Here is a 27868-nt window from a genome sequence, read left to right on the forward strand (position 1 = left end):
CTGCCTGGGTGGGAGATCAAGGAGCTCATAACTTCCCCGCTTTTCAATTCACACTTGTGAGTAGCTAGGATGCACTTTGTTGTGTGCAGACCATGCCATTATCATCCTGGCAGTTCAGGGCTGAATTCATAGCCTTTGTATTTTTTACTCAGTTTTAAATGGTTTTTTTGTTTGGTTTTTTTTTTCATTCTCAGTACTTTTTTTAGGCCTAGCTCCATCTTCTGTTATTTAGGTGCTCAAATCCCTAGTGCTGCTGTTTCTGTTCAGTTACTTTTCTAATCTGGCTGCTGTTTTCTCACCATTCAGGTTTGGAATAAGCTTCATTGTGAAAATACTAGAAGGTGACTGATGGTGATGTGTGTCTTTGGATCCCCTATTAAGATGCTTTAGAAGGTCTGATTTTCAAAAGTGAATGTTCTGAGATTTCTGAAGGCCAGATGTAATTCATACTGGATAGAAAAAAAAAAAAAAAAAAAGAGTCACAAGAAGAACCATGCTTTAAAAATTTGGACTCCTAAAAATCTGTGGGGACCAATTTTGTGTTACCTTATTCTTCTTGTGCTTCAAGTACAGGAAATTCCAGACTCCATTTGCTATAAATGGCAGGAGGCTGAAGGATTTGTCTCACTCTCACAAATATTTTTCAACCCCCCATCATGTAGCCTTCCCTGTGCACTAATGCATGGGCAGAAATTAAATGAATATACAATGAGAAGGAAGGATGAGCAACCTCAATCTCTTGGGTTACCCAAGTCATGGTGTGTGCCAAAGCTAAAGAGCCTGGAGTCTGTGGTATTTATGTTTAGGGTTAGCACAATGTTTTTTTAAAAATGTATGTGTCCATTCTGGGTGTCTCATTCTGTGTGCAGGGGCCACAATTTGCAGTGTGGCACAGGAGTCTTCTCAGGTGGCTTTTGCTGTTTCCCCAAAGGGTTACAAGAGGTTTAGCAAGGATGTATTTTTTCAGTACTTTGCATGGTCCAGTGGCAGACTTGCTGTATTTTAAAACACAACATAGGCTGAGAGAGAGATGATTCAGGCAGATGGACTGTGCAACATCTTATTCAGACTACTATGAGTGTCACAGGTTGTGCTTGAAAATGGGGAAAATCAGGATATTTGGGCAACCCTGTGTCTTGATCTCAGACTTTGAGCTATTTTTCTGTACAGAGAAGCAGCTATGGGATGTAAGAACATATTCCAGATGAGGCAGCCAGCTGGGCAAAAGCTTTTGAAGATATTTTGAACTTAGCCTAATTATCCAGCACTAGCAAATGGTAAATGAGACAACGAGACTGGTGGTGTCAATAACAACCTGCTGAATTAACACCCAGGATGAGTTGTGGAGTTGTGATTACTTTTGAGGTGGGAATCTTCTTTTTTTTTTTTTTTTTTTTTTTTTATCATGACACCTGTTGCTCATAGGTACAAATCAAACGAAGAGTATGTGTATGTGCGAGGCCGTGGAAGAGGGAAGTATGTATGTGAGGAGTGTGGAATTCGCTGCAAGAAACCCAGCATGCTGAAGAAACACATTCGCACGCACACAGACGTCAGGCCATATGTCTGCAAGTACTGTAACTTTGCTTTTAAAACCAAAGGTAAGAGACAGTCAGCTCCTGGCTCCTCTGCTTAGTATCTTGACTTCCAAGCCTTCTCGGGGGCACCGTCAAAGGGGAAGGGAAAGCTTTCCCAGGGCCTGGAAAACTCCAGGAGTTGAAGGGTCTGGAAAACTTCAGGAGTCAAAGGGTCTGGAAAACTCCAGGAGTTGGAGGGAGGGGGATGAGGGAATTTGAAACTGGATGAAATTTTTGGAGGAGGATGAGCCCTGCGTGATGCTGGCAGTGGAGAGTGCTGGCTGCAGGTGCCAGGCCCCAGCAGGGCATGGGCACCATCCTCTTTCTGCTTCTTAAAGGGAATGATCCTGAAATACAGCTTCACCAACAGGGATTTGTAAGGAAAACCACCCTAGAATGAGAGCAGGAGCTCCTGGTTACAGGCAAACATCCCTGACCAAGCACCTGGAGACAGTCTTTGGGTGGCTTTTGTACTGGTGCTCTGATTGTGCTACACCTTTCCATCCTTGGCAGCTGCATGTAGCTTTGACATTTTCCATATCATGTCAATAGACTTTTTCTTTAAAGGCCTCCATTCCAGGACATTTTACCATGAGTGATCCACACCCTCACAGCCACCAGATGTTCTTTGCAAGCGACTTTCATCGTTGCTTCAGTGGCCTCTATCAGCAACACGCAAAACCATATGCAAAAAAAAAAAGAAAATAAGTATTTTCGGAGGGACTGTGGGTGAGGTTTTCAAAAGTGCCAGAGATGCCCAGGTCCCTTTAACATCTCACAGGAGTCTGGCACCTTGGCTTTGGAAGCTCTCCCCTCCCTCTTTGGTTGCAGCAAGTCTTGCAATAAAGATGTCAAGTTTGTTTTCTTGATTCTAGTTGGACATAAATATAAAACATCCATTGTCTGTAGGTCCATCATTGCAAACCTCAGAAAATGACCGAGTTGGGAGAGTTAATAACTCCATAAAAGTGTCAGCCCACCACAGCCATTGCTACTCAAGGAAGTGGTGCAGCAAAGGGCTGGGGAGGGGGCAGTGGGTGCTGTGCAGCCCCTCACTCACCCAAGGGTGATGAGGTGGGGACATCGTGTCTGTGCTTGGGTGCTAGATGGGGGATGCAGGGTGTTGGCTTTGTTGGTGAAACTGGGAGGTGATTCCTGGGTAACAAGGTGTTGGTTGTTACTAGGTGGATGGGGCATGGGGAAGTGATACTGAATTTGAGGCCAGCTTCCCATCAGACACATGCAACAGATCCAAGTGATGGTTCTTATTGTACCTTCCATCCTGGAGCTACTTCTGATTCATTTTCTTTCTTTCCTTCTTGCTTTTGTTACTTCCTTCTGAGATTTGCCTTTGAAAGGTGAATCCATCCAACCTCTTCCCTCACTTCACTTTGCTTTCCACCATGCTTCTGTTAGGCTTTTCTTCAGGATGCTGAGATCAAACCATCCTTCTCACCATCTCTCTAGCTGCTTCGCCCTTCATCTCTGCTCCCCTGAAGCACCCAAAGTGTCAGCACAGACTGTGCTGGTTGCACATTGCACACAGATGTTTGCTTCCAAGGGACTTCCCTTCTTCAGCTTTGCAGAAACCTTGCACCAGGAAGGCAGCAGGGACACACTTCCTTTCAAAAAACCCCCAGGGTTGGGATTTTAATGCAAAAATCTCTTTTTGCCTATGGGTGCATGAGGGAGCAGGACTCCAGAGTAGTGATTTCAGGACAAATAGTTGCATGCTGGTAATTTGGAATTGCATGAAAATGACTCAGTGCTGGGGAGGTGACAGTCAGAGCCTGGTTGGGTCCTGTGGGCATGCTCATACTCCACATAGCTTTTGTAGAACTGTTTGCTTTGCTGATGGGAACACAAGGACCTTTTGGAAGAGTTACTGGAGAGTGAGAAAAAGCTCAGCCTTGTGTGCTGAGAAAATCATCAGTTCAAGTCCAGTGACAGAATCATTGCTGGTGGTGATGGAGTGCGAGCTCCAGGTCCAGGAGGTCTGCAGAACTGGAGGTTTCAGAGCTCATTTTGCAGACATGTGGAATAAGTTCTTTTGTGTCCTGATTCATTGGGATCCTCCTTTCTGGTGGGCAGTTTTGCAACCACAGTTAATTGCAGAATGGAGAAGCTGAAGCTCCCACTGCTGGATTGCACTTGCAAAAAACATAAACTGAACTGAAATCATCTTTCCAAAGTTAATTTTAGCTTTCAGTGTAAACTCATGGGGGATGTATCTGTGGAGCTGTCTTCATTTTGGCTGTGGTTGATCTCTCTAGCATGTTGTAATGCTCTAAACTCTCAAGCAGGCTGGAAGCAGTTAAACTTTTTGTTGTTGTTGTTGTTTTTATTATCAGTTTTAATAAGGATCTTTATCTGGTTAAAATGTACCTCTGCCTCACTCCCCTCCCCTGGAAACCCATATGTGTGTTCCAAGAACTGAAAAAAATTTCTCAAAAAGAAAGAGCCTTAAATATCCTCCCCTTTTTTCACCAATTCTGTTGGTTTTCTGCTGTTACTGTGTTTCTGTTGCTGTTACCAAAGCTGTTCCTTTGGGTTGCAGAACTACAGGGAAATTTTTTTTACACAAATCCATGGGATTTTTGTGCGCTCACTTAGCTGATGGAAAGAGCAGTCTTGGAGATTTGGTTTGCAAAGAATGATTTGATTTTATGTCTCTGGACCAGATATAAACTTGCCTCTTTAATGAGGTGTCTCTACCTCCTCTGTGGTAGCTCTCTCCTAAGAGGTTTTGTTACCCTGGCCTCCAAGAGCTTGTTTAAAAGAGGTTAGGCAGCTTCTTCGTTGTTTTCTTACCAGGAAGGAAGTGAAGAAAATGTTGAATTCTAACCATTTTGCCTTTCAGGAAGGTCAGGGAGAGATTTTCCCTTGACCACCTCCCCAGAGGAGCCCCAGGAGCCCCCAGCCTTCCCTTGGCACTCATCCCCTGAACCCAGAGGGAAGCTCAGCCCCTCACCTCACTCTTGGGTGACATGGGGATGTGGGTGATACATTAATTCCCCTCCAGTGCAGACGTGGTCTTTTTCCACAGCTATTTTCTGCTCTCATTCAGACCCACATCAGACTCCCAGGTCCTGATTTCATAAGATTTCTGGATAAAGTGTATGGAGCAGCTCACTGTGTCTGTGCCACTGCCTTTGCTTGGAGGTCAGCAGGGACAAGGAGCTTCATATTAATTTAAAAGGTGTTGGTTTAAAGGACATCAGTGCCTGTTGGCTGAAGATACCCATTTGATAGTCTGGTCCACTCACACTTCCCAGACACCAGACTCCTTCATGTCCTCAGATGTAGTCTTCCTTTAATAAATTAGTTTGCCGTTCCTTAAATCAACACATGGCAGGCACTGAGGTTATTGAACATATTAATATATTAAATGCATTACCCCCTCAATCCTTAAAGGCAAGGTTATGGCTGCACAGTTTATTAATACTATTATTATTATTATTATTATTATTATTATTATTATTATTATTATTATTATCATTACTACTGCTCCTCCTGCAGACTCAGAGCTCTCCTAAGCCTCTTCTGGAAACTCCCCAGCAGGTCCAACTGCTGGAAAGCTTGGACAGAATTAACTGATGTTAGAGCAGGGCAGATTGAGATGTATGGATTTGCAAAATGTCTCAGCAGCCTGGGTGTGCTGGGGCCCTGGGGAGATGGAAAGGATCCGAGCATCCCCGTGGAGCCACTGCTGGGAAGAGGCTTTGGTCCCCAGCTCCTTGGGATGTCCCAAAGCTCTGATGGGAGGAGGACAGAATTATCCTCAGGAATTGGCCACTTGTTCCGTTAGGTTACGTGGCAGGAGGCTGGGAACAGAAAACAGCCCAGTGGTCCAGGCAGGAGAAGAAACACTGTGAGCAAAAGGGCTCTTGAACTTACCAGGGAAAGGTAAAAATAAATGAAATTAAAAAAAAAAAAAAATAAAAAAGGACTGAGGGCTGGAAGTCAAAAACTGGCAAACTCAAGTGAAATATTAGGTGTTGGTTTTTTTTTTTTTTAAACAGTGCAGCTATTAAATCTCAGTACAAGACTCAATGGGAAATATGCTAATTTTCTATATTTTGAACTCTGCAAATCCAGCCTGAATACCTTTCTGGAAGATTAAGTTTTGGCTAACACAAGCTGATGGACTTGATCCAGAAGATGGGTAATAATTTATTGGCTGTATCAATACAGACAGGCAGGCTTGATGTTCCAGTTATCTTCTTTAATCTTTAAGTCAATACATACAAAAATAATACCAAAAGAATTTTTTTTAAAATAAATCTTTTGCCCAATAAATTACATCCATTTAAGCTTTCCTCCTTGTAGAGTCTCACTTTGGAATATTTTATCCATGCAGAGACCTAAATCAAGGTCTGTCCATCATTTAATGCACACATAAAATCTGCTTCAAAGGCTTGTCTGAGATGAAAAGTATTATATTATACTATTACATAATAACATATAGTATTATAATAATTATAATCACGAGCCTGCTGCTGGTCCTGTGGTGGGGGTGTGAAGCAGCTGTTGCTCTCCTTCCATATTATTTTAAGAGAGGAATATGAAAATACTGCAGTCCTGGAAAGCAGTGCATGTTTGTATCCCAACATCACCTTGGAGGCTGAGCTCATGCAGTTGGTCGTTTACTGTCATATTTTATTGTTAAACTCTCCACATTTAATAGGAGGAGCAGAAAGCATGGAGTATGCCCAATAGGGACAGCATCATTTTTTTCAGGGGGTTGTTGGTCAGACCATGGTCTGTGGCACCTCAGGAACGTGGCTGGGAGGTCCAGCAGGCATCTTGGTGCTACCACATCCTCACAGCAAGTTCATAACTTCCCTGTGCTACACAGAACCCCAGACTGGTTTGGGATGGAAGGGACCTTAAATCCCACCCAGCACCCCCCCTGCCATGGTCAGGGACATCTCCCACAGCCCAGGGTGCTCCAAGCCCCATCCAACCTTCAGCACTGCCAGGGATGGGGCAGCCACAGCTTCTCTGATGATACTAGATGGGGATGTGTCACAGGATCCTTCTTTAAGGTCATTGAGTCCAACCAGAACCCAGCTCTGCCAACCATTAACCCAACTCTGCCAAGCCCAGTGCTTAAACCATGTCCTTAAGCACCACATCTCCATGGCTTCTAAATCATGGTGGTGATTCAGCCACCTCCATGGGCCTCTTCCCAACTTTCCCATTTTTCTTTGCTACGCCATCACACCTGAAATTAATCCAGGACTTTTCTTTCTCCCCCCAGTCCCAACCATGTACCCCAACTGCTTTTTCAGGTGGCACAGAACCAGCAAGGGGGCGGAAACCCTCCCAGCTCCTCCTGTTCCACCCCAGTACAGAAGTGAAGGAAGAAAAGGGGAACTTTGGCCTTGAGTGTGGCAAGGGGGTATTTGCCACAGACAGTGAGCTGGGGGGAGGTAGAAGCTTCCTTTGTTGGGTTCAGAGCCAAATTATAAACTTGTTACTGCTGAGCTTGCAAAATGGGGGAAAATAAAGTAAATAAATAAGTAAACAAAATTTAAAAAAAAAAAAAAAAAATAAAAGAAAGAAGTCATATGGACCTAGTGACCAAGTTGTTATTTTCTGTTTCTTTTCAGGGAATCTGACTAAACATATGAAGTCAAAAGCCCACAGCAAAAAATGTCAGGAGATGGGCGTGTTGGTATCTTCACTGGTGGATCCGGAAGCTGAAGAAGGTAAAATCTTTCATGTGATAATCCCGTGATTGCTGCTGGGAGAGGGGAGGACCCGATTTAGGCAGGAGACGTGCTCTGCAGAGCATCCCTTCAAAGAGGTGGAGCAGTTTTGTTCACCCCAGACTCCTTCCAGCACCCAAAGGGGGATTTCTGATTGCACGGGGTGGGTGAGGGGGCACAGGACACTCTGTGAGCCCGTGTGTCCCTGCTGGGGGTTGTGCATCCTTGTCTGAGGATTTTGGCTGGATTCAGCTAGAGGCACTGGGAAACAGATGGGTTGGGAGCATCCTGCATTGGCTCAGTGCTCCAGGTGTGGGATGCACACACAATAAGGCTGAGGTGGTATTGTAGAGCCTGGAGGAGGCTCCAGGAGGACCTTGGAGCATCTTGCAGTATCTGAAGGGGCTCCAGGAAAGTTGAGGAGGGACTTTGGACAAATGGGAATGGTTTGAAGCTGAAAGAGAGGAGATTGATGTGAAATATTAGGAAGAAATTCTCTGTTGTGAGGGTGCTGAGCCCCAGGTTGCCCCCAGAAGCTGTGGCTGCCCCATCCCTGGCAGTGTCCAAGGCTGGATGGGGCTTGGAGCACCCTGGGTTGTGGGAGGTGTCCCTGACCATGGCAGGGGTGGCACTTGGTGGGATTTAAGGTCCCTTCCATCCCAAACCAGACCCCCCCACCACTGCTGGGAACCTTGGGGGAGCAGTATGGGGACACTGCAGGATGGGGATGCTGTCGGGTGGGGATTCTGTAGGGTGTGGATTCTGGAGGGTGGGGATGCTGTAGGGTGGGGATGCTGTAAGGTAGGGACTCTGTAGGGTGGGGATTCTGTAGGGTGGGGATTCTGCAGGATGGGGATTTTGCTTCCCCCATCCCTCACTTCCAGGGGCTGCTGAGTGTGTTGGGTGCAGGTGAATCACCCAGGTCAGGAATAACCTGGAAGGTTTCTCAGCAGGGAAGGAGCCAGCAGGATTAACATTTGCTGTGACATTTCATGGCATTATTCTTCTTCAGAAGCAGATAGGTTCACCCTGACTCACCTGCTTATTTCTTTCATCTCCATATGCACAAACACACATAAAAACTGTCCAAGGCTCTGTAAATTCAGGCTTCTGCCTGTGCTGTGAGCAGGAGGATGCATGACTCTCCTGTTTAGTAATTTCCGGCCTGGTTTAGAGTATCTGCAGCTGAATTTCTCTGAAGTCACCCCGAGAAGCAGGGATGACTCCTCCTGGGAGCCTGGGCAGCATCAGGCAGGAGCGTGGTGGCCATAAGCACTCTGTGAGGGAGATCTCCAGGCTGTGAGATGAAGGAACATGGGGATGTCTCATATATACTTTGCTGTTTGAGCTCGACAAAGATATTTTTACTCAAATTATTGGAGGCTGAGCTCTGACAGCTGTGGAGGTTTAGGTTATGAGTCTCCAGGGAGCAGTTAGATGTTTTTATGGTTGTTATTCTGTTGCCTTTAGCAAGATCCTGAGTGTTCAGAGCTGGAGCTGCAGCAGGGAAAGGATGAGGAAGAAGCTTTAGGGGGTTGCAGGTCTCAAGTCCTCGTGAAATTTTGAGTCATCTGCAGTTGCATTCAGCAGGTTGTTTGTATTTATAGGAATCATGGCACATGCCAGCTCTGGGAGCACAGGGCTGCCTGGGTCACAGTGTGTTTATTCCCAGATATAACTCTTGGTGCCACAGAGCAGGGTGGTGGTTTCTGTTTGCATTGTGTTGCTGGCTGGTCATGACACTGTTGACCTTTCCTGGCTGCCACCCCAGAAATCCCAGGGTGAAATCAGCTCCTGTAGCTGCCTTTAACATCCCCCCCCCCCCCCCCCCCCTTTTTTATTTTAGTTTCACCCCTCTACCTCACCCAAAACGCTTTTGCTTCCCTCAGCCCTGGACTCCATTCTGCCACAGCCCGTGAGGGTTTGTTGACAATGGGTTAAAATGAACTTCATAAAACACACGGCGCCAGGGTTGTTTTTATAAAGTGAACATCAGCTGAGCAAGTTCTGGAGACGGCACTGGGAGCCAGGGAATGTTAAACTCAGCAGGAACAACAAACAGTGCTTGTCACCCTGCTCCCCTGCTGAGGTCAGCTCCATCCCTGGCCTGATGGGGAAAGGGGATGGTTCTTGGGACATGGGCAGTGTCCCAGGCTTCCTGCTCCAGAGGGAATTAAATGATCCTGATATGTGTTTCCCCACGAGCCCACGGGTGGGATGGGGTCTGCTCTGCTGCAGCCCTTCCTGACATGGAGGGAATTGCCCATGCAGATGGGTCTCAGGGCTAGGGACACTGTGCCCCCCTGCAGCCCTGGCCACTGGCAACCTCTGGGAGTCTTTAATTCTCAGCTTGGAATATCTGACTAATTAAACAGTGCTGGGGACATTTGCAGGCATTGGCATGCCATTGTCTCAGCTTAAACTGCAGGAGCTGTCAGCAGGACATCTGTGGTTCAGGCCATCTACCAGAACTGAAAAAAAAAAATATTGAGCACAGGATTAGCATGGTCCTGATTATTATTCCCAAGGAAAAGAGTGAATATGTCCATCCTGGTTTGTAGGCACAGAGGTTTGGATGCAGAGCCATCTGGGTCTGCATGGGGCCTATGTCCCTGCAGGGGACAAGCAAGCGTGGCTTGAAGGGCTGTCCTTGACCTAAACAGACCAGGTCTAAACTTGCCAGCAGTAGGAGATAATCTGGGAAGTCCCCCTGGTTAACCAGTTAACCAGTCCCAAACCCCAGTCACCTCCCAGTGCAGCTGTACTGCCTTCTCTCAGCTCAGGCTCTGGTTCAGCACAGGTGTGGTCAGGGGAGGAGGACGTGGGAGAAAGAAAGATCTCGATGATATTGCCATCTGTCCCCTTTCCCAAAGCCTCTCCTGATGTGTCCAGGAATGGACAGTAATGGACAATAGTGACCATCCAGCCCAGGCTACCTGACCTGTGTGGCACTCTGCCACCCGGGATGCCTTTCTGCCTTTAAATATCTTCCACCTCTTGGCTTTTCTCCAGCTCATCAGTGGTACCTTTTGAGCAGGCAGGAGACATCCTGGACTTGCCCATGGCCTTTCCAAAAGTGGGCATGGCCAAAGGAAAACTGGATGGGGATTTGGCAGTAGCTGTCCCAAGGGAAAAAGGTTGGCATGGGGTGAGCAGGCTCCCATGTGGGATCGTGAACAAACTTAAAATAACTGATTAACTGGTGGACTCCAAGAAAAGATCTGTCCCTGCTGTTCTAAACCTGTCGGTGATGCTTCTGCAGGTCAGAGCTTGATAGGGAAGAAGGGAAGTGGTCCTGCAGAGTTGGTTCCATGACTCTGAAGAAAACAACTGTTATCTTAAACCTTTCCATTCCAGTCAATTAGGACCAGTGAATCATACTGAGTGCCACTTTTGGAAACCTGCATAAGAGTTCTGAGTTATCAGACATGGAATTGCAGGCTTGAGGACAGAACAGCAAGGACTCACCTCACTGGTCCAGGGCAATGCTCTTATTTATGATTCCCTTCAGTCACTCATCCCTGGGATCCTACAGGGTTAATGTTAGTGCACCAAGGTCCTGAAACCCCATTGCAAAACCAGAGATGAATTGGAGGTGGTCTCATCCTGTGGCTTCATGGAAAGAGAAGACCTAAAAAAGAACCCAGAGAAGGTCTGGGTTGCATCCCCAGGTCAGCAGAAAGGATGGGGCCACCAGCTGGGGGACTTTTGGTTTTGACCATCATTAAATCATTGGTCAACATCATAGAATCATAGTATGGCTTAGGTTGGAAGGGACCTTAGAGATCATCTTCTGATGGCTGTGGGCCATGGGGCTGCTTCTCTGCCTGGGCTGGGTTGCACTGCGCAAGCAGGCTCTGTAATTTCAGAATTACAGGAAATACAGAGTCCCTGTTTCCTCCCATTGATGAAGACCATTTGTGTTTGTGTAAAGGGGAGGATCTGCCAAGCAGGAATGCAGAAAGGTGAAAATGGGCAGGCCTGGTATCAGAGGACATTTCCTTTCTTTTCTTCCAGCTTCTTTTTCACCTGGTTAAAGCTAACCCTGGACCTTCTGCTGAAATTTCAGATGTTCTGCCCCATTAGTCAGGAGGCCCATTGCTCACAAATGCCAAGTAATTACTAAATAAAGCAGGCCAGAAGATGGTCAGAAAATCATATTTTGTACAGTAATGCTTGGGGCTATTTGGACGGATGAGAAAATAACATAAAAATGGCAGGAAGGTGCCTGAGGAGTCTGAGCCCACTGCTGTATCACCCCTGTTCTCAGAGCCACGGATTGAAAAGAGCCTTCTCCCGTGTCACCACCAAGTGACTTCTCTCTTCTTTGTGAAGAGGCTCAGAACAGAGCCTAACAAGGACTATTTTAATTAAAATAAATAAATAAATAAAAAGAAAAAGAAAGAGAGATTATTTCCATGTGACACGAGCCAGCCCAGGAAGATTGCTGTGCTTTCCTCTGGGGGCAGGCAGGGAGGGAGCAGCAGTTCCTAAAACTCCCTGGATTATTTTAAACTAGAGTTATATTTCACTTGAATGTTTTTATTACTATTTAAGGGGCAGGAGAAAGTAAGGGCAGTTACTATAAAAGGAGATGGGAGTGTAATTCTTCACTCCTGCGTTGGTTTTGCTCGGTGTGATTGCATTGGTAGAACAACCTCAGAATAACACACATGTAATGAAATGCAGCCCTTGGAAAAAGCCCTTTCTCCTTCCTCCCTCTCTGGCTTCTCCTGACTTGCCCTCTCTCTGCCCGTCAGCTCAGCAAACTTCATGTCAAGACACCAGGGCTGAGCTCTGCCCCGAGGTGGCCAAATCCAACTCCCTCTGTTCTGGCCCAGGGCTGGCTGCAACATTTCCCTCGGTGGCAAATGCCAAGAATTCCCGGGATGGAGCTGCCTTCACATCCCCCTCACTTCTGACCTTGCTTTCTGTCCCTTGCATCTGTCACTTGTGTGACTGGGGCCAGAAAACCAGAGACCACCCAGGCCAAGGCTCTGGGAGCCATGCAGGGCAGGCTGGGAGCCATCCCAAGCCCAGAGATGAGCCCAAAGTCCAAGCCTGAAACCAGAGGCAGGGACTGGATCACAGCTCGGGTGAGGGAACACATTCCTTTTCCAAGCAAGAAGTCTGCACAGATCCCCCTGCAGCTGGGAGAACTGGGTGGTTTGGAATAATATTTGTTCTGAACTCAGTTCCTTTGGGAGTTGGCAAACAAACCAGCACTGGCTGCTGTGTCCAGCAAACCCCATCATTACAGAGGCATTTCCCAGTGCTGGGAGGGCTCCTGCTGGGGAGCTGCTGACTTCAGCTCAGTGCCACGTGAGCTCTGCAGCAGGTCCTGCTTTATGGACCCGTTTCCAGATATTTCTGAAATGTGGTGGGGAGAAAATGAGATGCACTTCAGGCTGACACTTGGGTAGATAATCAGCCACAGTGACACAGCTGTGTCCCTTCACTGGGAGTGACAAATACTTAATGAGGGCCCTGGGGGTGTAGATCCTGGAGCAGAGGAGACTGAGGGGAGACCTTCTGGCTCTCTGCAACCCCCTGAGAGGAGGTTGGAGCCAGGGGGGTTTGGGCTCTGCTCCCGAGGAACAAGGGATGGGACAAGAGCAACAGCCTCAAGTTGTGCCAGGGGAGGTTTAGGTTGGAGCTGGGGTACAATTTCTCCCTGGAAAGGGTTGTCAGGGCCTGGCCCAGGCTGCCCAGGGCAGGGCTGGAGTCCCCATCATCCCTGGAGGGGTTTCAGAGCCCTGGAGATGTGGGGATGAGGGACATGGGGTGAGGGTGGCCTTGGCAGTGCTGGGAGAAGGGTTGGGCTTGGATGGTCTTTCAAGGTCTTTTCCAACCAAAACAATTCTATGATTCTATGAATATTTACTAGAAAGGCCCTGTATTCCAAGTAAATAGAATTAGACTTTTTATCCAAGGTGACAGTGACTTCTCACTGTGTGGCCTTGTCTTCTTCTGAAAGCCACCCTGTCCACTGCAGGCATCTGTGCTCCAGCAGCCTCAGCCTCAGCTCCGTTTCATTTCCCCTCCTCCTCCTCTAGTGTCAAAGCCAGGTCAGAGCCCAGGTGTCAAAGCAGCATCCTTCCAAAGCCAGGGACCAAGCACGTCCCAGCAGCTCTGCCCCCATCACCTGGGTGCTTGGCACAGAGTTTGAGAAACTGGGATTTTATTAATCCCTCCCGAGAGCGTGGTTGGGTTGAGCAGCAGTGACATCCAGTGGTTGCTCCCGATGGACCTCTCCAGGCTGAGCTGCCATTCCTGCAGGATCGCTGCACATCTGGAGGGGGGAAGGAAGATTTTTTTCCCAGTGCAGAGCAGAGTAGCAGGTGAGCCAGCAGTGGTCTGCTTGGGAGCTTGGTATGGATCTCAGAAAACTTCAACTGACCCCTAAAGTGGAAGGGAGATGCTATATTTTTACCTGCAGGTATAGTTCAGATCCTTTAGGTTTTGTTTCTTGCATACTCCTCACTCTGTACTCTGATCAACAAAATGTCCCTGTGCAAGGCCTTCCACAGCCAGGCAGCAAAAACCTCTGCCAAGCAGAACCATCCACATCATAGCTAGAATGTATTAAAATAAAGGACAGTCCACAGTGGTTCTTTCAACCCTGTTGTTTGCTTTATAATAAGAGTCCTGTTGCTGTTTAACTGTGCATAATCTAGGCAGGAAGAGACCCAAGACATAGAGGATGGGACCTGTCATCCCAGCAACTTTCTGCTGTACCTTGGCAGCTGCAGATGTTTTGTAGGCACCATCACAACAGTCATGAAAAGCCACCAGAGGGGTGGTAGTGCTGCTGTTCTCCACATCCAGGAAGAGCCTTTTGCATTCCTGGAGGAGGGCAGACACAGGGAGCACAGCAGACACAGGGACTGATGGCTGTGGGTAGTGATAACAATGGCTGGAACCAAAATTAGGGTAGAATGGGAGGTCCCAAGGGTGGGATTCACTGGGATGACCAGGAGTGGAGCTGGCCGAGAGGGCAGGGCTGCAGATTTCAGAGCACGGGGTGATCAGATCTAGGAAATAGCCATACCCTCTGTCTGCTTGTCCCCTTACAACTTTTGAGCAGATTTGGCACAAAATTAATCCCTGCATGTGTGTTTCACACTTCTGCTTTGTGTTTTCCATCCCTTCAGGAACCAGTGAAGACCTATTCCAGGACTCTGAGGGGCGGGAGGGATCTGAGCCAATTGAGGAACACCAGTTTTCAGACCTAGAGGAATCTGACGATGATGATGACAATGAAGATGAGGAAGATGAGGAGGAAGAGGAGAGCCAAGATGAGCCACCTTTAAAGTTGCCAGAGGGCAAAAATACCACCCTCCTGATGCACTCTTCAGGTGGCTCTCCATCTTCACAAGAGGAAGGCACTGACACAACATTGTCCGTAGGACAAGAAACTCTTTCTAGCAACCAAAAAGTAGGTGAAGGCCACCAGGCCTCTTCCTCGGGGCTGGAAACAAAGTGGTCAGCAGACAGCAGTGACATTGCTGTGTGCCACAGCTTCTTGAGTCTCCACAGACCAGCTTTGACCTCCACTGAAAAATTGGCCTCTGCTGAAAGAGAATCTGTCACAAGGCCACAAATGTCCTTAGTTAAGGACCTGTCAACCTCAAAAGACACCTCCCCAAGAAAAAGATGGTCCCCGAGCCAGGACTCTGGCAGAGGTGGTGGCAGCAGCAGACCAATGCTAGCGAGGAAGCACCTATTAACCAAAAATGAAACTTCACCCAAACGGTTTTCTCCAACTGGAGAGCTGTCTCCTCTGAGGTGTCTGTCTCCAGGGAGAGGGTTATCTCCCTGCCAGCGTGTCTCTCCCAGGAGGGAGGCATCTCCTCTGAGATGTGTGTCACCAAGACTCGACCTGTCGCCCAGCAGGCATCTTTCCCCCAGAGGAGAGCTGTCCCCAAGAACGTACCTTCCACAGGAAGGAGAAGCCTCCCCTGTGAGGCACTCATCACCAAACAGAGAGATGTCATCAGTCAGATTTTTGTCGCTGAAGAAAGTTTTGTCTCCAGGCTGCTCAGAGTCACCGAGGTATCCATCCCCTGGGAAAGAGGACTTGCCTGGCTCTAGCAAATCAGCAGCAGATGACAAAGTTCAAAGCTCATATCAAGCCCAGCATGGGATATTATCTTCGATGCCCCTACCTCACAGGTTCTTTGGCAAAAATGTCCAGCTCTACGAGTCCAAGCTGGTAAGTTCAAAGCCCTCTTACCTTCTGGTCTCTGCAGTATGTTTGCTGATACATTTTTTTAGTGAGGGTTGCAATGGAGAAGTGAACAGTGACTCTGAGTGTGACCAATGTCACAGGTAACCCAGGGAAAAGTGCCAGAGGACAGCAATGGGTTTTCCACCCATTTTGGTCCTGCCCATCTCAGTGAGGAAAAATAAAAAAGTAGTTGGCCCTTCTCCAAGGGATTATTTACTCATCACCCAACTGGTCTCCTGCTGAGACCAGCAGTCAGGGTGACCCCTTAATAATGACTGGTTTTCTCTAAGAGCCTCTTTTAATTTTTTTCCCTGGGAATTTCATGCCCATTTCTGAGATTTCACCAGCTGGGTGAAGCTGTGACCAGTTTCACTGGTCAGGGACCTGACCCAGAGCTGAAGTAACCATTGTACTGCTGACTCCTCTGTTAGATTAACTGCTGAGAAATGTTTGTTTGGACATCTCTGATTTCATCTCGCTTCTCTCTTCAGCACAGAGAGGTGTTCCCCACTGGGTCCAGAAAAATATTTAATCTCTCTGCTGGACATATCAAATCCTATGGGTAAAGGAAAATTGCTTGTTCCTCCCACTGCTGCAGGCAAATTAGACGTCGGGTTTGGTGGAACATTTCCCATGTCTGCTGAAGTGCCTGGCTCTCCTGTAATTTGTGCTGATGAACATGAGATTCAGTTGCTGGAGTTGCTCTGCTGTGAAACTGGTGTGAGGAGAGACTCGAGCCCTTAGGGCCTGCACTGGAAAGAGAGAGGCCTTTATACAACCCCTGGAGAATCTGTCATGGCAGATGCTGACCCAGATCTTCTCCAGAAAAAGCCACGCTGCCCAGTGTGCGTTTCATCCACGTCTCTGATAACGTCTTCTGGTGCCACCCTCCTTCTTCTTTCCACTGTCTGTCTTCCCTTCTCAGAGGCTATCCTTTGGTTTAGGTCTAAACTTGTGCTTACTTTAATGCTTTTTTCCTCTCCTGTCTATTAACATCTTGGGGTGCATCTGACCCAGGTCCTTTAACTCTTGAGCATCTCTGTCAGGAAACTGCCCACTTCCACTTCCCATAGAAAATCCCCTAAGCTCCCTTGTCCACTGTAGGAGACAATATCATACACCCCTCCTTACCTGCCCATTCACCAACCTATGCTCTCCTTTTCTGCACCCAAAGTCACCACTGTTGCTCTTCTCATGTGCTTTCAAAACAGTGATCATGACCTGAGCAGCAAACTTTCAATTTATCAGCAAGATGGACAGCTGGGCTTTCATTGCAAAATTACATTTCTGGTAATGTTACAGGAGATAGGAAGGTCAGAGGTGGATTTATCCAATCCCAAACAGAGCTCTGTGCTCAAAACTGATACCCCTGCTGCTGCTTAGGAACCTGACAATGATCTTAGCTTGGCTTCAGCATAAGGCTTTGACCATAACCATTCCTCTTCCCTCTGGCACTTGCAGTGGGAAGTCTCTCCTGGTGGCTGTTGCACCATGGAGATGATTTGTTTGGGGGTTTCCCAGCATCCCTATAGTGATTCTGCCAAGACTTCAAGTGGATAAGTGAGCTTCAGCAAATGTTTTGCCTTGTAACTGCTGACCACGTGTACACTATCTTCAGTGGCTCTTGCTTTCTCTTTCTTATGTTCTCTTTTTCCTCTCTCTCCTACTCATAGAGATCCACCTCTCAGGGGCAGGCAATTCTCCATAACCCTCCAAAGAAATATGTCCCCCAGTGCATCCTCCAATTTTATATCTAATCCATCCTGATGAAACGTTGATTTCAGTTTCTGTTGCTTCCTCTTCTTGGGAGTCCTGCTTAGGGATTTAGTTATAACCTCATCACTAATTAATCCATTTCTGTTTAGCCACATATCTCTCCATGATGTACATTAGGAAACTATGTGAAGCACCAAGAGAGAAAGAGGAAAAGGTAAAATGGTAGGGTCTTAACCCTTGATTTCTACAGGCCACACCATGAGGGTGGTGGTGGGGACCACACTGATGGGTGTGCTTTGTGTCCAAGGGGAGTTCTCTCTCACCCATTCTAAAACGTCCTTGCGATTGGCAGCTTGTAAGGATGTGATCCTGCTTAACAAAATAGAGGAAAAATAAATAACATCATTCTGGGCTCTCAGAAATCCTGTGTAAAAAAAGGGATCCAGTACAGCTCTGGTGGCAGGAAACACTGGCAACCTCTGCCAGGGCTTTCAGAGGCAACTCTGATCATAGCACAAGGGCTGATGGTTTGAAACTAAAAGAGGGGAAATTCAGACTAGATAGAAGGAATTTTTTATTTTTTTTTTTACAGTGAGGATTCTGGGACTCTGGAACAAGTTGCCCAGAGAGGTGGTAGATGCCTCATCCCTGCATCCCTGGAAGTGTTCAGTGCCAGGTTGAATGGGGCTCTGAGCAACCTGGTCTAGTGGAAGGTGTCCCTGCTTGCTTCAGCAGGGTTGGACTAAATGACCTTTAGAGGTGCCTTCCAACCCAAACCATTCTGTGGTTCTATAATGATCCCAGCTTGAACCAAAGCCCTGGATCTGTGCCCCCAGCAGACCATGGGTGTATTTGTACCCAGAAGGCAAACATGGTGGGTTGTGTTCCTCCCTACCTTAAAGGTTTGGGGGTCCAAATCTTCCCTGGTTGATCCCTCAGATTAGAATAAAATATTAGCAAACCCAATCCTTATAGTGAACAGTCCTGGTGCTGGTGCTGTATCTTGTACATTGAACTGTTTCTTTCCCTCTCCGGTACAGAAGATCGAACCCCGGAGCCCAACGTGCTCACCTGGCATCACGCAGCCCATCTGCTCCAGACCCTTGCAGGCACCTCATGAAATACATCTCCACACTCCCAGCCGAGGAGAGGAAAATGTCTTCAGCCACCTCCCGTTGCACTCACAGCAGCTCACGAGGACCCCGTACCCAATGATTCCCATTGGGGGCATCCAGATGGTCCAGGCAAGGCCCAGCACCCATCCCAGCTTGGTGCCCAGCTCAGTCGTATCCCTACAAGCAGAATTCTTTGCCTCTGGTGGCAGTGGCTTTGTGGAGCTGAGCTGTGCTCCCGAGAGGGATGAGGAACCACAGGTCCCCCCGGAGCCATCCTCAGCCTCCGTCTCCCCGGTCGCAAAGGTTTCTAAATACACACTGTCCCCAGAGCTTCCGAGCAGTGCTCACCTAGAAGACAAAACGAGGACTAGTGAGCTTCAGCAAAAGGCAGACCAGGAGGAATACAGGGTAAAATTGTTAGCTGAGCCCAGCTGCGGGGAGCAGGAGGGCTGCTCAGCATCCCCAGCCAGCCCCAGCACAACCCAGGAGCACTCCCCGGACCCTTCGGCAAGAAGCGGGGAAGAACCCTTGAAAAAAGCGGGCAAGAAGCAATCCGGCAGCTCCAGCACTTCTTCTGAATCACCCTGCACTTTCATCTCAGATCTCCCCTCCCAGCCGCTGGACCGGAGCTGCAGCACCGGCTGCCTCTCGGAGCCCTCCCCCAGCCTCCGGCACTCCCAACCTTTCCCTGCCAGGAGGAGAAACCTCTCCGGAGAGCCCGGCTGCCCGGGGCAAACCTCCAGGAAGAGCAGTCCACACCTAGAGCACACAGATTTAGGTCAAACTCAGAAGAAGGTGGATGAAAACACGGGAAGTACTTAAAGCCTCCACCATCTGGTCCACCTTCAGGCTTCCTCTGTAAAATCAGCAGACATTTTCAACACTATTCCCTTTGCTATAATCATCGCTGTAAGAAGCACTCCAGTGAATGACCAAACCCATGGAAGATTCCTGGTTTTCTTTGTCCCAGTCTGGTATTATCTCCACATGTATGCAGTTACTTGTGCCTTTTTCTATACCTTTTGTTGCTTGAAATGTACAAAAATGTTTGAGGCTGTGAATATTTTTTTAGAGTTTTTTGAAAGGGGGTTTGTTAGACCTTGTTGGTTTTTTTGCCATTCAGGTGGACGTTATTGTGGGCCTGAGAGATGCAGAAAGGAAAGGGTTGATCATTTTAAGAGGAAGAAGATGCACTGAAAACAAAACAAAACAGAAAAAACTTTTTTTTATATTGATTAAATGATTAAAAAAAAAAAAAAAAAAAAAAAGAAAAAAAAAAAAAGAAAGATAGAAACCAAACCCTTGCTCCTGTGTACAGAAGTTTATCATTTGTATTTATTACACGCTTTATTTAATTCTCGCAAAGTGCTTGTTTTTGGTTTTTTTTTCTTCGCATCCCTCTGATTACCTATGGCTGTGCTTTAAACACTTGAGACTGCTTTACATTTGAAAAAAATGTGTTTACCCTGAACTTGTAAATGAAACTAGCACTTCCTTGAGGAGGGGGAGATTCGTTCCCAGGGAGAGAAATTGTCACCCAAGAGAGAAAAACGCATCCTGAGCGTCTCTCCCTCCTGCAGAACCCGTCAAAGCACTTTTGTAAAAAAAGGACAGGAAAAAAACAAAAAACAAAACAAAAAAAAAAAAAGGTTCTCCTTCAAAGATTTAACCGCAAGAACATAGGAATGTATCGAATGTAGAGCCGGGCCAGCACTGGTGTCTCTCGCTGGACGAGCCTCCTGCTTGCTTTAACCCCTTCCCTTCCATCCCGCATCGCCCCGGCAGAGCCGTGCCTGTGCCTGAGCACCCCTTTATCTGGGGTCTGGAAGCCCTCTGTGACCACCCTCCCGTGGGGTAGCAGTGGAAGTAAACTCAGCCTCACCACCATTTTGTCTCGGGTTTTTTTGGTTTTGTTTTGTTTTTTTTTTTCATCCGGACAAACTCCCTCCATCCCACCTCCTCCCCTCCCCACAGGGTTTTGGCTGCTTTGGCCTCGGGGATGCAGGAGCAGCTCCTGTTCTGCTCCTTTGCACACCTCCAGCTCTGTAACTCACCACTGACTCTGTGTCTTGTTTTTAAGTTTATTTATTTATTTAAGCAAAATGGAAATGGCAGAAGTAGTCCTTGTTGTGCAGGTGGGCCCTTTGTTGGGATCTTGGAAGAAAAAAAAAAAAAAAAACAACATTATGATGCTGAGTGCCTGATGGTTGCAATCGACTTGGTACACGTGGACAGGAACTTTTTCCAGAGCAAAATTTAAACTCTGACCACCCGTAGCAGAACAGTGGCCTCTACTGCCAATAGAGACAACACCAAAACCAGAGAGACCTGATGGAGCCATTCCTCTCTGTCAGCTCAATACACTTTTTAAAATAGAAATGTTGGATCCATGTTTGCCCTAGCAGACAGCAGGCTCTTTACTGCTTCAGAGGGTTTTCTGGTCTATGGAATCTGGACAAACCTCTTCTTTCTTTTTTTTTTTTTTTTTTTTTTTTTTTTTTAATTAAAAAAAAAAAAATCAGACCAGTGGACCAGTTCTTGTTTCTTTCAGAGCTGTTCCAGTGTATCGGGTACATAATACACTTTTTTTAAAAAAAACAAAACAAAACTAAAAATAAATTAAAAAAAAAAAAAAGAAATCAAATAAAATCTTGAATGACAACATATTTCCTTATTTCCTTGCCAGATGTGATGAGCTATGAACTGTTCCCCTTTCATGGGCAAATAATATAAATTTTTTAATAATCTTCTGTGATTTTTATTTTTATTTTTTATTTTCTTGTAAAGGGAATTAAGTACAAAAGAAGATATCCTGGAAATAACATTAAGGCTGTGACACTGACCAAAACAACATCCAGAATCCATTTATACCTTAATTAGCACTTTTATCAAGTTTCCCTTTTTCCCTTTTCCTTGGCCCCAAGCCTGGGAGCTGGTCCTGCTTCCAAACCCAACCAGATCCGTGGCAGGAGCAGGGACTGGGAATTCAGTTCAGCTCAGCAACCTCCTTCAGTGAAAGTTTTTAAGCACCAGCTTGACCTCTCCCCAGGATTTAAGCTTCTGCTTAAAGCCGAGGTGACTCTGGTGGGTGTGAGCATCCCTGGAAACCATCCTCCAAGTCCAGCCACAGGTTTGACTTTCCTGGTTTCTGCCACTGTTTTTCTCTTCACCCTGGTCACGCTCTTAACATTATTCCAAGGTAGCTTTTTGTATTTAATTATATATATATATATTTATATATATATTAATTGTACATAAAAATGATGCAGCAGTTGTGCACTCAGCGTCCTGGTTTTCTTAGGTGCATATCACATGAGCTTTGGGCTAGATCAAATTTGCTCAGCTTCATAACTATATTTCAGTCTTTGACTTGTTGATACTTTGCATGGGGCATTGTGGGTTGTTTTTTTTTTCTCCCTCTGTCATTTCTGGACAAAGGGGAAAAAAAACCCCAAACCAATAAGCCCAACAAACCCCAGAACTCATTAAGTTGGTTTCATGATTTTGTTACTGTTGTCTATTTTTTCTATTGTTATTATTATTATTTAAAGCTTTTCCAGCAGCTGAAGATGAGTTGAACCTTTCTGCACCCCTTCTGCAGAGCACCCAGAGCTGGCAGAGGGGTGGGGGACCAGAAAAATGTTGTCACCTGTGGCCAAGAACACGCAGGGAGAGTGTTGGGGCAGGGGCTGTGCTCCCCACCCCCAGCAGCCACGGAATGGGTGGGCGCAGGGACAGCTGAAAACTCAGGAGATGGGCAAAATAAACCCCACACCCCCCAGGGCTGGACCCGGCTCAGCGGCTGCAGGTCCAGTGTGGGAGGCTCTGGCTGGGGTGCAATGGTGCTTGGTGCTGTCACAGGCACAACGTGGCCTAGCCCATAGGCAAAAAGGATCACAAAATAATCATAATAATAATAATAAATCTATTAAAGGGCTAATTATCACAGTGACAGCTCAGAGCTCTGCGGGAAGGGTGTCCTCCTCCACGCCAGCACCAGCATCTCTCTCGGTGTCCCCACGGGGGGAAAGTCCCTGCTGAGGAACCACAGCATCACCTCCCGTGGAGCCTGGAACCCCTTGGCCGAGGAGCAGAGGGACACAGCTCTGCTGAGGAACCACAGCGTGACCTTCCATGGATCTTGGAATCCTGAGGAGAAGCAGGACCCAGCTCCTAGAGCTGCCTGCGTTTTATGGGGGGGCTGCAGGCACAGCCCCTTCCCTTCTGGAGCAGCCCTGGGCTTCTCTCTGTCACACGTGGTGGAACCTGGTTGCAGGTGTCAGCTTTTTTTACTCCTCTGGGTGTCTGTCCTGTCTGCAGAGCTGGGGGGATAAATCCTGGGTTGCCTTCCCCAGGAGCTGCAGGGCTGGGAATGTTTGTGCCCGTGCAGATGCTCTGCAGAGCAGTTAGCAGTATTATTTACAGGAGAATGTATTAATAATGCAAATAGGCAAATTAAAAACCAAAGCCCAGCCTTTCCTTTCCATCAGTGGGTGGAAATAGAATCCCCTGCTTTTCTTCTGGCAGAGCTTCTTAAATTTATAGTCCAGGAAGGCAGGTGTCCTCCAGAGACTGATTGCTCCTGGTTGTCAGGTAGCTGGTCCATCAGCCCAAGCCCTGCTCTGATGTCCCCTCCCCTGGTGAGCTGTTTGTGGAACTCCTGTGAATGCAGCTACTCAGTGGCAAATGATTCTGCACGGGGGAGCTGGGCCTTTGCTCTTCAATAACTCCTCAAATCAGCCAGGTGCCAACCCTCAAACCCAGAGGTGATAAAACACATGGACCTGGGCTTAAGCTCAAGCACCTCTGGAGTTTCAATGACTTCTTTGTCCTAAGGATGAATCCAGCTTCTTGTACCAAGGTTCCAGAGCTTGCAGACCATGGGAGAAGAGGGGGCAGTTGGCTCCCCCATCACCCCCGTGCCTTGAAGCAGACCTGTGGGCTCTAATTATTCACAGGTTGTTGGCTGGATACCCAGAAGCTGCAGCAGGAAACTCTTAAAAATACTGATGAAGTAGCTGTGACTTTACAGCAGATGACTGGGAAATGTATTTCACCACCTGCTCCAAGGGGTGACACTTTCAGCCCTGCTGTCCATAAAGTTCTGCCCCTTGGCCAGTGCTCGGGGGGGCTGATCAAAGCCACCCTCCTGCCCCCAGCCCTCTCAAAGCCACCAGGGTTGCTGTGGCAGCTTGGTGGCCTTGCTGAGCCCCGGGCATGGAGGTGGCAGGAGATGCCAGCAGGCAGAGCTGGGTGCTGCTGACCCTCCATGGCACGATGTCAACACAGCCACCACCTCCCCCCAGCACTTTTCTTTCATTCCTAGGAAAAAAAAAAATCTGCAAAAAGTTTGTGTTTTTTTGTTTGTTTTTTTTTCCCTCAAGCCAGTTTTCATTTTTACCTGGTTTTTGTTTGAATCCACGGAAACAGCACCTGAACAAGCAATATACTTGGTCATTAAAACTATTCCAGTTTCCATGCAAAATCCTGGACAATTTGATCTAGCCCTTTTCTGCTGTTCTTTCTGATAGTTTTTCATTTGCTGACTTGGTTTCGTCATGTGATCTTTTTTTTTTCTTCTTCTTTTTAATATTTCCATCTCTTGCACAGTATTTACAAATAAAACCGTATTGTAAATTATTTACAAAAAAAAAAAATTAAAAAAAAAGCTTTTAAAAAATCAGTCCTGATGGCATAAAGCCAATCTGTTTTCATTACTGAGATATGATGGCACTTACGATCACTTTAGTAAATGTAATGTAAAAATAATAATAATAATAATAATAATAATGTGTACGCAAATTTAATATACATGGTCTCATGTAAGATAAATATTTGCCTTTTTTTCTAAAAGGTGTATGTATCCTGTAAGTGGAATAGTCTGTAGAAAGTTTCTATATGTTCTTAAAATGGCAATACATTCCAAAAAAAGGTACTGTAAATATGTACAGAGTACAATGTAATTTGGTAGTTTTGCCTGTAATTTTATTTTAATTCCAGTTTCTACACTTGCATCTTGCAATGTCTGTATGGTTATATCAGTGCAAAAAAAGAAAAAAAAAAAAAAAGAAAAAAAAGAAGGTAAAAGCACAGTCTGATATAAAAAATGAAAAAAAAAGATAAAAAAAAACAGAAAAAAGGGAAAACAATGAAACAACAAAAAAAACCTACAAAAGTAAGAAAAAATACTCAGTATTTGATGTTTGTGACCCTTATTGTAAATGACATCTGTACTGTGAATGAGAAGTTTTTACAAGTATAATATTGCCTTTACTACAGCTCAGATTGTCTGCTCAGTCTGAGCGTATTTTTAAAAAAACAGCATGTTGGAATAAATTTTTAAAGTCCCAACATATTTCACCTGGTATGACTGGCAGTCTTTCCTTTTCCTTGGATTTAGCCCAGGGCTGTAAAATGCCAGGGACAAACCTCAATCAAGGAGGGGTCAGCTCCAAACCCTCCCAAGCCCTCACTGCCCAGAACCCCCCTTCCACGTCAAGTGCTGCCAGAACAGAAATGCCCCAAATTTTTTTTTTTTTTTTAATATTTTTTGAAGTATTTATTTCCTCCTTGCAGCACAGCAGGGTGTGAAGGTGGGTGCCTGGCTGACCTCAGAGCCCAGCTGCAGGACGTGTCCCTGGGTTTGGTGTCAGAAGTGAATGGCTTTAAACTGGAAAAAGGGAGATCGAGATGAAATATTAGGAAGAAATTCTTCACTATGAGGGTGAGTGCTCCGTGACTCAGTTTCCCCAACCACAATCATGGGCACCTCGTAAGGCTGAGAAAACTCCAGTGGTTACAGCATCTCCCTAGGGATGAGGAGGAAAGATTGGAAAGCTTTGGGTGCTTCACATCCCCCTGCTCCAGGGGCTTCACTGCTGAACCCACTCAGATCTTTTGGTGCTGTGGATCCAGCATTTTGGTGCCTGCACCCAAAGAGCCTCTGTGGGTGCTGGGTGAGCAGTTGGGCTCAGGGAAGGCTTCAGTGCCCTGGGGACACCTCCTGTTTCCAGCCCATCAGGGAGGTTTGGCTGGAGGCTGCAGGATGGGGAGGTTTGTTCCAGAGCTGCTGCCAGCCCCTCTGCTGTGTTCTTGAGCCACTGAGGGGAGGAATTATTTTTCCTTTATTTTAAAATAAAAAAAAAATTGTTTCTCCAATGCTTAAAGCCAGAGGATCTTTAGAGGCAGCCAGAGCTATCATCTGGAGAGCACTGCAGCTCTGCTGAGCTCCCAAACCTGGAACCAATTTGGTTTACACCCATCTCCAGAGTGGCTCCCATTAATCAGGTGTCCCAAGAAATTCCTTTCCCCCCTAAAGAGTCTTTGTTTTCTAGACACAGACACCAGACATTTCCTCCACCGGGCAGCCAAACAGAGTATCAAAATATTAAGAATCCTTTGGCTGGTGTTAGAGACTATTTCCCTCTGGGGGGAGGTTGGGACAGCACTGTAGGAAGTCCAGAGCAATACCTTGCTTTAGGAGACTGAAATTTCTGCTCTCCTTCTGGAAAGATGAATTCCTATTAAAGCTAAGCCTTTAGGTGCTTCACAGGCATAAAACACCCTTGGAAATTTTCACTCCTCAACCTTTTATAGGCTGAAGAAGGAGGCAAATTACCCAGCTGAGAGGTGGCTGCAGCTGCACTGTGTGCCCAGCACCAGGAACTTGGTGAGCTGGAGAGGGGAGCTGGATGGGTGTAACCAAAAAAAAAACAAAACAAAAAAACCCACAAAGCTGCACCAAAGGGAGGAAGAAAAGGGGAAAGGACTGGGGATGAAGTAATGCTTCCAGGGAGCTGTGGTAGGGCTGGGCCACAGATGGGCTGGAGCCAGGAGCTGGTGCTCTATCCCACAAGGAGATGTTTTTGCTGGAAGGGTGGGCATGGCTGCCACGGGCTGATGCTTGTTGTTATGACAACAGGAGGAGGCTGCTGTGAGCAGAGCAGGGGAGGAAGGGAAGGGAAAGGGATGACAGTGGAGAAAGTCTTAACCAGAAAGGATTCAGGCAGAGGCACGAGTTAGCATTCCTGGTGTAGGTGTGGAGGACCAGGGATGTGGCCACCTGGGGCATTAGGAGGGGTTGGGCTTTGCACCTTCTCCCATAGAATCACAGCATCATTTTGGCTGGAAAAGACCTCATCAAGTCCAACAGCACTGCCAGGGTCACCCCCACCCCATGTCCCTCATCCCCACATCTCCAGGGCTTTGAAACCCCTCCAGGGATGATGGGGACTCCAGCCCTGCCCTGGGCAGCCTGGGCCAGGCCCTGACAACCCTTTCCAGGGAGAAATTCTTCCCCAGCTCCAACCTAAACCTCCTCTCGCACAACTTGAGGCTGTTGCTCTTGTCCCATCCCTTGTTCCTTGGGAGCACAGGGGGAGGATGATTCCTGCCCTGCTCCTGCTGACCACGTTGCTGCTGACACAAGCCAGGGGCTGGTGGCCTTCTTGGCCACCTTGCTCATGACACCATGGAGGGAAATTGTGGCACCTGTGTGCTGGCCATGGGGGATTAACAACCATGGGACATCCATGGCTCTGTCACTGCCTTCCTGTGAGACCTGGTCACAGCCCCTAGGAATGGCTCTTCAGGAGATGATTTAGGGGTTAAGGTGGTGTAGGACTGACAGCTGGACTTGATGATCTTGAAGGTCTTTTCCAGTTGTGTTCTGGAATTCTATGTGATTCTGTGATTCTATGGTTTTATGGTTTTGTGAGTGTGGCCCTGACATTTCCCAACAGAGCATAAGCTCAATAATTTTCAAGACCAGAGTAGATAAAGGCCAGAGTGACCTGGTCTGAGCTGATAGTTGGCCCTGCTCTCAACTTCAGCCCAATCTGAACTACCCTGTGGTCCTAAGTGTGTACATCAATGTGTGAGGAACGGGTTAAAGCTTTCCGTGTGCTCAGAAACTATGGTGCAGGCAACACCAGCCAGATTTGGCTCCTGTTCTCCTGGGATTTGAGAGTCAGCCCCATCCTACAGCCACTGCCCTCTCCAAGTGTCCAAAGGACACAACTAACTTACCTTAGGGCGTATCTTTAACCAGGTAACCAACAACCACTTTAAACCTCAAAAGAAAAAAGCCCAAGAGATGAATTAGCTTTATTCTTCCTTAGATTACAGATCAGCTCCAGGAAGAAGATTGTTTTGGCAAGAGGTGGCTGTGGGTGAGAGCATGTTCTATGGATTCCTGACCTCAGAAGGTCCTTCCCCATGTTTGCTGCAAGTTGAAAGGCAGCTTAGGCCACAGAGATGCCCATTTGCTCCAGACCTATGGAACATTGTAGCTGGAAATGCATTGTACCTGGAACATTTGGGTTAGGAGATGAAATCCCAAACTCCCAGAGAGAGCAAGGTTGGATTCATGGTCTGAACATTTGGTTAAACCTTTGGTCCTGTAAGTGTGAGCACTGGGAATTCCCAGGCACTCACATGCCATCACTAGCTCCAGATTCTTCAGTCCTGCAATTTATTTCACTTTCAGCTTCTTGCTCATGGAATCAGGTTATTAAC

The 27868-nt window shown here is 47.0% G+C and overlaps 1 protein-coding gene across 7 annotated transcripts in view; it reads left to right on the forward strand.

Annotated features, from left to right (window-relative positions):
* HIVEP3 (HIVEP zinc finger 3) overlaps window positions 1-24709 on the forward strand; it is a 221950-nt gene extending 197241 nt beyond the window's left edge. For 4 of the 7 annotated variants that reach the window (XM_071767459.1, XM_071767461.1, XM_071767460.1 and 1 more), the window contains 4 exons: window positions 1426-1601; window positions 7193-7291; window positions 14446-15506; window positions 18278-24709. In XM_071767459.1, coding sequence (XP_071623560.1) covers window positions 1426-1601; window positions 7193-7291; window positions 14446-15506; window positions 18278-19174 — 2233 coding nt within the window. In that variant the 3' untranslated portion in view covers window positions 19175-24709. Of the gene's footprint in view, window positions 1-1425; window positions 1602-7192; window positions 7292-14445; window positions 15507-16012 lie in introns of all 7 variants that reach the window. The other 3 variants (XR_011730444.1, XM_071767463.1, XM_071767464.1) reach the window with 3 other exon arrangements.
* Window positions 24710-27868: the final 3159 nt, after the last annotated feature.

Source organism: Heliangelus exortis, chromosome 24 (assembly GCF_036169615.1).
Source record: "Heliangelus exortis chromosome 24, bHelExo1.hap1, whole genome shotgun sequence".
Lineage (NCBI taxonomy): Eukaryota > Metazoa > Chordata > Aves > Apodiformes > Trochilidae > Heliangelus > Heliangelus exortis.